The sequence below is a fragment of the Oratosquilla oratoria genome, chromosome 22 (assembly GCF_046742065.1).
Source record: "Oratosquilla oratoria isolate Oo_2021 chromosome 22, ASM4674206v1, whole genome shotgun sequence".
NCBI classification, from domain to species: domain Eukaryota; kingdom Metazoa; phylum Arthropoda; class Malacostraca; order Stomatopoda; family Squillidae; genus Oratosquilla; species Oratosquilla oratoria.
The window spans coordinates 14525882-14533346 of record NC_134798.1 but is presented as its reverse complement, the minus strand read 5'-3'; the positions used below and the strand labels follow the sequence as shown (position 1 = coordinate 14533346).

At 45.2% G+C, this 7465-nt stretch overlaps 1 protein-coding gene across 1 annotated transcript; it reads left to right on the top strand.

Annotated features, from left to right (window-relative positions):
* The first annotated feature begins 543 nt into the window (after positions 1 to 543).
* LOC143037281 (uncharacterized) lies at positions 544 to 5400 on the top strand. Its single transcript, XM_076205413.1, has one exon. It carries the CDS (start codon positions 544 to 546, stop codon positions 5398 to 5400), a length of 4857 nt encoding a protein of 1618 aa, XP_076061528.1.
* Positions 5401 to 7465: the final 2065 nt, after the last annotated feature.

Below are 7465 nucleotides of genomic sequence, written 5' to 3'. Positions count from 1 at the left end.
GTGGTCGCCAAATGGTGACGTCTGGCAACTGGGAGCCAGTGGAAGTACGGTAGCTTGCGGGGTACCTCCTTCCCTCTTACAAATCCTGTCACCATACCTGACAGTTGTTCCCTAGATCTCTCTTGTTACCTAGTTGGGTAACGGTAAGAATTAAGTATACTAGATTGTATCATATTATTACTCATGTTGTATATTATTAATGTTGTATCATATCATTAATGTTATAAATATAGATACTTATAATTGTAGAGTTTACCAAATACCCCAACTGACTTGCATCAGATAGATAAAAAGTTACCGTACCCTTATATACTTGAAGGGAGTGTAACATGTGGGGGCCCGTGTCCGGGATATTGAGAATTGTGCATACGTAGACTAGAGCTCCATTTAGTGTGACAAGTGTTGTGTTGTGCCAACAAATTGCCAGTGTTAATAGTGTCTATCGGTCGCACCGTAATCCCGTAGAAGTTATCTATCTTATGTGTTTAACTATTAGCTAGCTGTTAGTATATAATTACGTGTTCTCGAAATTCTGAGTTCAAAATGTTTGATATCGACCAATTTCTTGCTAACCCTTCAGGCAAGGCTCTATGGGATATAAACAAGGAATGCTTGATCGGCATTGCCCGACGCCTCGGGTTAGGGGGTTACTCAAGCTTGAATAAAGGCCCTCTGAGGGAAATGGTCTTCAACCACCTCGTTGAGGAGGGAATGATCAGGGAGGATGATATACCCGCAACAGAGGAATCTGATAAAGAGCCAAATAACGTAGATCCGCAGATTGGCAGTGACAATGAACTTAGTTACATGGCTTCACAGATTGACAATATCAACGAGCCTAATAAAATTGCTCCAAATGGTGCTATTGCCAATAAGCCAAGTAACGAGGCTCCACAAATTGTTACTGCCAAAGAGCCTAGTAACCTAGCCTTACAAGTTGAACTCAGAAAAATCGAGTTACAGTTGGAAATACTCCGTCGAGAGCAAACGAGAGCAGATGCCCCTGTGTTTAGGCTCGAGTCCCAACTTGCAAGTGTGCCCAAGTTCAATGAAGACGAACCCGACAGGTTCTTTGCAATATTTGAAAAAATGGCGCATTTGAATGGGTGGCCACTTGATAAATGGACTCAACTTGTCTATCGCTCGTTTACTGGTAAGGCGTTGGACGTCTTCTCCGCTCTCTCTGAGGAGCAGGTGAAAGACTACTATATGGTTAAGTCCACCGTCCTCACCAGCTATCAGCTTGTGCCTGAGGCTTATCGCCAGCAGTTTAGGAACTTGAAAAAAGGGGGAAAAGAGACATACGTCGAATATTTTCGGCGCAAACAAGCTTTGTTCCAACGGTGGATAGAGAGTGAATCAGCTCATCGGAGCCATGATAAACTGGCTGAGTTGATCCTGCTCGAAGACATCCGAAATAACTTGCACCCCGATGTACGAGCGTACCTAGATCAAAGAGGTATACGTACTCTAGCTGATGCCGGCCCAGTTGCCGACCATTACATTCTTACTAACCCCCGCCAAAGTTACAGGTCTTCTGCTCCCGCGTCCCAACCCAGCCAAGTACGTGCCCACCAGGCATTTACTCTTGCACCATTCGCCCCTCCACCTACGTCAGCCCCTCAGGCAGCAGCGCCGGGACCTTGGTCGCCATCAGGATTTCCATCATATACCACAGGTAAGCCCGTTGCCCGTGAGACCGGGGGACCTATCTTTAATAGTGAGAGGAAACCTTTTTGTAAATATTGCCGTAGGCTCGGTCATGATGTTAATGACTGCTTCAGAGTAAAGAACAAAATTCCCTCTCACCCAGGGTCCCCCTCTCTCTCGATAAATGTGGCCAAACAAACGGAAGTACAGTTGGATCCTCTATCACCTACAAATAACCGACCTGTTGTGTCTCCCACCTCCTCCACCTTTGAACCATATTGTTCATCAGGTTCCGTAGCTCTAAACGAGTCAAGTGTACCCGTTCCCATTAAAATCTTGAGAGACACAGGCTCAGCCTTATCTCTGATTACCAAAGAAGCTGTCCCCTTCCTAGATGAGTGCTACACTGGTAATTGGGTTCTAGTGAACGGTTTGACCGGAGGATCGCGTATCCCACTGTGCCAGCTATACTTACAGTCCCATATCAAATCAGGCTATGTCACGTTAGGGGTAGTGGACAGGGTACCGGTAGATGGCGTCTCCCTCTTAATAGGAAATGACCTCGCTGGAGGCGTGACGTTACCAAATGTCATGGTCTCGTCACGTCCTACCGCTGAGAATAACACCACACAATTAGAGAAAGACATCCCTGGGCTATTTCCTGCGTGTGCAGTGACACGTAGTATGAGCCAACAGGCAGACGTCCCAAGCAATGAATCTGTCGAGGGAGGTGGCATCGATGTGGTTTCCCCTTTGTCTAGTGAGAAATCGGAAGAAGACCCTATTCAAGTGGACCCCCCTGACCTCGGTCTAGGTGAACTCTTCAAAGATTCCTCACCGACAGATAAACCTAATAATACAGATGAGAATAGTGTCACGACCCTGACTAGTTTTGGCTCCTCTCCTGTTACTAGGAGTAAGCTTGTTCAACTCCAGGCAGAGGACCCGGAACTAGCCAGTTTTCTTAATAGGGCAGTTAGTGAAGTGGAAGCCCAACAGGAGGCCAATTGCTATTACACTAGCTCTGGCGTGCTAATGCGGAAATATCGTCCCGCTACCTCCCCCGCCAGTCACCCTTGGTCAGTGCACCACCAGATAGTGATTCCGAAGCCCCTACGCCAAGATATCCTTAGCATTGCTCATGACGGCGTAGGAGGACATCTAGGAACCAGCAAAACGTATGCCAAAATTCTATCACATTTCTATTGGCCTAAGTTACGCAGAGACGTCGGTACATACTGCCGTACATGCCGTCCCTGTCAGTTAGTGGGAAAACCAAGCCCCAGTATCAAACCGTTCCCGTTACAACCCATACCAGTGATAAAAGAGCCTTTTAGTAGGATAACAATTGATTGCGTAGGTCCCTTACCAAAAACCCCCCGTGGTCATCAGTTCCTACTTACCATCATAGACAGTGCCACTCGCTATCCGGAGGCTATTCCCTTACGCCGCATCACGGCAAAGAATGTTGTAAGAGCCCTAGTTCATTTTTTTACCCAAGTAGGCCTTCCCACAGTGATACAATCCGATCAGGGATCCAACTTTACTTCCCGGTTGTTTAACCAGGTGATGGAAAGCCTAGGTGTCAAGCAATCTAGGTCCTCGGCTTATCACCCGCAATCCCAGGGTGTAGTTGAAAGGTTCCATCAAACCCTCAAAAGAATCCTAAGGACCTTTTGCTTGGAAACCGGAAGGGACTGGGACGAGGGAGTAGATCTCCTGCTGTTCGCTATCCGAGATAGTGTTCAGGAGTCGTTAGGTTATAGCCCTTTTCAGTTAGTTTATGGACACGAGGCACGGGGTCCCCTTAAAGTCTTGAAGGAGAGCTGGATAAGCAATGAGCCAGTGACCCCGTTGGCCTCCTATGTGACAAAGTTTAAGGATAAACTTCAATTGGCTATAAATCTTGCCCATTCAAACCTAGAAGGTGCTCAAATTAAAATGAAGCACCAGTTTGATAAGTCAAAAGGAGCAAGGGATAGGTATTTTAAAAGTGGAGATAATGTCTTGGCTTTCTTACCATTAAAAACTAACCCTCTTCAAGCTGTGTATAGTGGACCGTATCAAGTCTTAGAGCGCCAAGGTCAGGCCAACTATGTCCTCCACACTCCAGAGAGACGCAAGAAAAAGCGTCTAGTGCATATTAACTTGTTGAAACCCTACCACGATCGTGGTGAGGGTGTGGTAGGAGATAGTGCGGAGGCTGACCCTCCGTCACCTGCGTGCTTAGTAGTGCCGGAAGTTAGTGAAGAAAGTGATGAGAGTTTCTCTGAAGCTCTTAGTGGGTCATGTGTTAAGATGGAAAACTCGGTGATATTACGAGACCCCACTGTGAAGTTAGAACATCTCTCTGGTGCCCAAGCGAAGGACATAGAATCCCTGCTACGAACGTACGTGTGCATATTCGGTGATCACCCTCGCCCCTGCTCAGCACTGGAACACGACGTGGAGACCCATGGGGCCCCTCCCATCCGCCAACGTCCTTACCGCTTGAATACCTTCAAGAGAGAATACGTCCGAGCTGAGGTGCAACGTCTCCAAGAGCTCGGCATTGTACAGCCCAGCCACAGCCCGTGGGCATCTCCTGTTGTCCTCGTGCCGAAGCCAGATGGGTCGATGCGGTTATGTGTCGACTACCGACGGGTCAACGCGGTAACGGAAGCGGATGGGTACCCCTTGCCTCGCATAGACGACGTGATCGACGACGTGGGCTCGGCGCGATGGGTAACCAAGCTCGACCTCCTCAAAGGCTACTACCAGGTCCGACTGACTGAGCGCTCGAGAGCCATCTCCGCCTTCGTCACCCCAGAGGGACTGTACGAATTCTCCGTTCTTCCCTTTGGGTTGCGGAATGCCCCGGCCACCTTTCAGCGCCTTATGAACCGCCTCACAGCCGGGATGGACGGCGTCCGGTGCTATCTCGACGATATCGTCGTCTTCGGGGACACCTGGGAGTTGCACCTGAGTCGCCTGAAATCTCTCTTTGCTGTGCTGGCTGCCAACAACCTGACGGTGAACCTCGCCAAAAGCGAGTTCGGCCATGCCCGGGTCACCTTCCTGGGACATGTGGTCGGGCAGAATGAGGTTCGACCTGTTGCAGCCAAGATTGCGGCCATCCAGCAATATCCGACACCAGACGACAAAAAAGCAGTGATGAGGCTGATAGGGATGGCCGGATATTATCGGCGCTTCTGTCCAAATTTTTCTTCTATTGTGGCACCGATGACCGACCTCCTCAGCGGCAAGAAGGCCTTTAGGTGGTCGCAGATGTGCCAGGAGTCCTTCGAGAGCTTGAAAACCCTATTATTCAACGCGCCCGTGCTACGAGCCCCTAACCTGGAGAAGCCGTTCACCCTTCACGTCGATGCTAGTGACGTCGCCGGAGGAGCAGTGCTGTTGCAGGAAGGTGAGGGGGATTCCGTGTTGCACCCAGTGGGATATTTCTCGAAGAAATTTAACAAGCACCAGAGAAATTATGCCACCGTTGAAAAGGAGGCACTTGCGTTGTTGTTGGCCCTTGACCATTTTAGAATTTATATAGGTAGCACAATTCACCCAGTGCAAGTGCGTACAGATCATAACCCCTTAATATTCGTTGAAAAGATGAAGAACACAAATCAGACTTTTAAGATGGGCGTTGGCACTACAGCCCTTTCACTTGAAAATCTCACATATACGTGGGAGAGAAAACGTCATAGCCGACGCGCTATCACGTGGTCCAGCTCTCCCAGGAGATGCTCCTTAGGTTGAGGTTGTTTATATCATGTGTAGTATACTCATTTTGTTTGATTTTGGTTCTTGTGTTATTACTTGTCTTTTATAGTGTAAAATTTTCTGTGTAACTATGTAATGTGTTTTTTTTATGTTCGCTTCCCATTTAGGGAAGCTCACATTTTTTGGGGGGAGGTGTTGCGGGCCCGTCCATGGTTAGACACTTTCCCGTCATACGTGTGCGCATGCGCATCCGCATGCGCCTGCGCAGGTTGGTTAGAACGAGTGGTCGCCAAATGGTGACGTCTGGCAACTGGGAGCCAGTGGAAGTACGGTAGCTTGCGGGGTACCTCCTTCCCTCTTACAAATCCTGTCACCATACCTGACAGTTGTTCCCTAGATCTCTCTTGTTACCTAGTTGGGTAACGGTAAGAATTAAGTATACTAGATTGTATCATATTATTACTCATGTTGTATATTATTAATGTTGTATCATATCATTAATGTTATAAATATAGATACTTATAATTGTAGAGTTTACCAAATACCCCAACTGACTTGCATCAGATAGATAACATGTTACCGTACCCTTATATACCTGAAGGGAGTGTAACACATGGGTAGACAAGATCTCATAACAAACCTTTCAAAGAAAACCTTAACGAATACAGAAAGAGATGTTTTGTCCCTTGGATTAAAATTCGATACGGGAAACGACCAAGACAGTTACGCAGAGCTAGTATCACGTAATTATAAATGGAACGACACCGATGTGGATAAAGGAATCTTACTTTGCTGTAAAGCTTTCTCAGACAATAAAACAAGCCAGATTTCGAGACGTTACAAAAAGGCATTACAAGATCTTAAAAATGACCAGGAAATAATTATAACACAAGCAGATAAAGGGGGAGGTATAATAATTATGGACAGGACAGATTACATAAACAAAATGAATACTCTTTTAGAAGACACCACAATATACGAAAAGAAACACATAGGGTACGCTCAACAAAGTGCAGACACATTTAATAAGAAAGCTAGGAAAATACTAAAGAAAAACGAAAGAGGTAAGAAGTTGCTGCATTTAGTAGAAGAAGCCCCACGCCCCCCTCAGATACGCGGAATCCCCAAAGTACATAAACCAGGAATCCCACTAAGGCCCATAACATCAGGAATTGGTAGCGCACCACACAGAATAGCAAAACAACTAGCCAAACCACTCTCACAGATGTTAGGAAAAATAAGCGGAACCCATATAAAGAATTCAGGAGATATGATAAATAGATTAAAAGATGTACAATTCAAAGACAAGAAACTATACAGCCTTGATATAATCTCGCTTTTCACAAATATACCAAGAAATGGAGCACTAGAGGCTATAAAAAGAGTAACAGAAAAGATAGATGACAACAATCTACCCATTCCGAAAACAGATTATTTACAACTAGTTTCACTATGCATTAACTTCGACCCATTTACATTCGAACAAACAGAATACAGACAACATTACGGCCTCCCTATGGGTTCACCTTTTAGTGCAATAGCTGCTAATCTTTTCTTAGAGACATTAGAAGCAGACAAAATGCTAAGAATAATAGGCAGACACACCACATGGATAAGATATGTAGATGACATATTAATCATAACACCCAAAACCACAAATATACTAAACAAAGTCAGATTATCAAATAAAGTACACGAGAAGATTGAATTCACACTAGAAGAAGAACAAGAAGGACACTTATCATTTTTAGACACTACAATTATTAGAACAGACTCAGGCCCAAGATATAAAGTACATAGAAAACATACCAACAAAGAAGATTATGTCCACTATCTATCAGGTCACAGTGAAAAAATCAAATCAGGTATAATAATTGGATTTTTCTTACGCGCATACAGAATATGCAGCACAGAATATATAGAAGATGAAATAACACACATAATTACAATATTTAAAAAATTAAAATACCCAATGAGAATAATTACAAAATCAAAAACGAAAGCGCAGGAAATAATGAACAGGACAAAATATAACAAAGAAAAAGAAAAGAACGAAATATTAGTAATACCGAATTTCACAGAAGTCACAAAAATAAGAAAA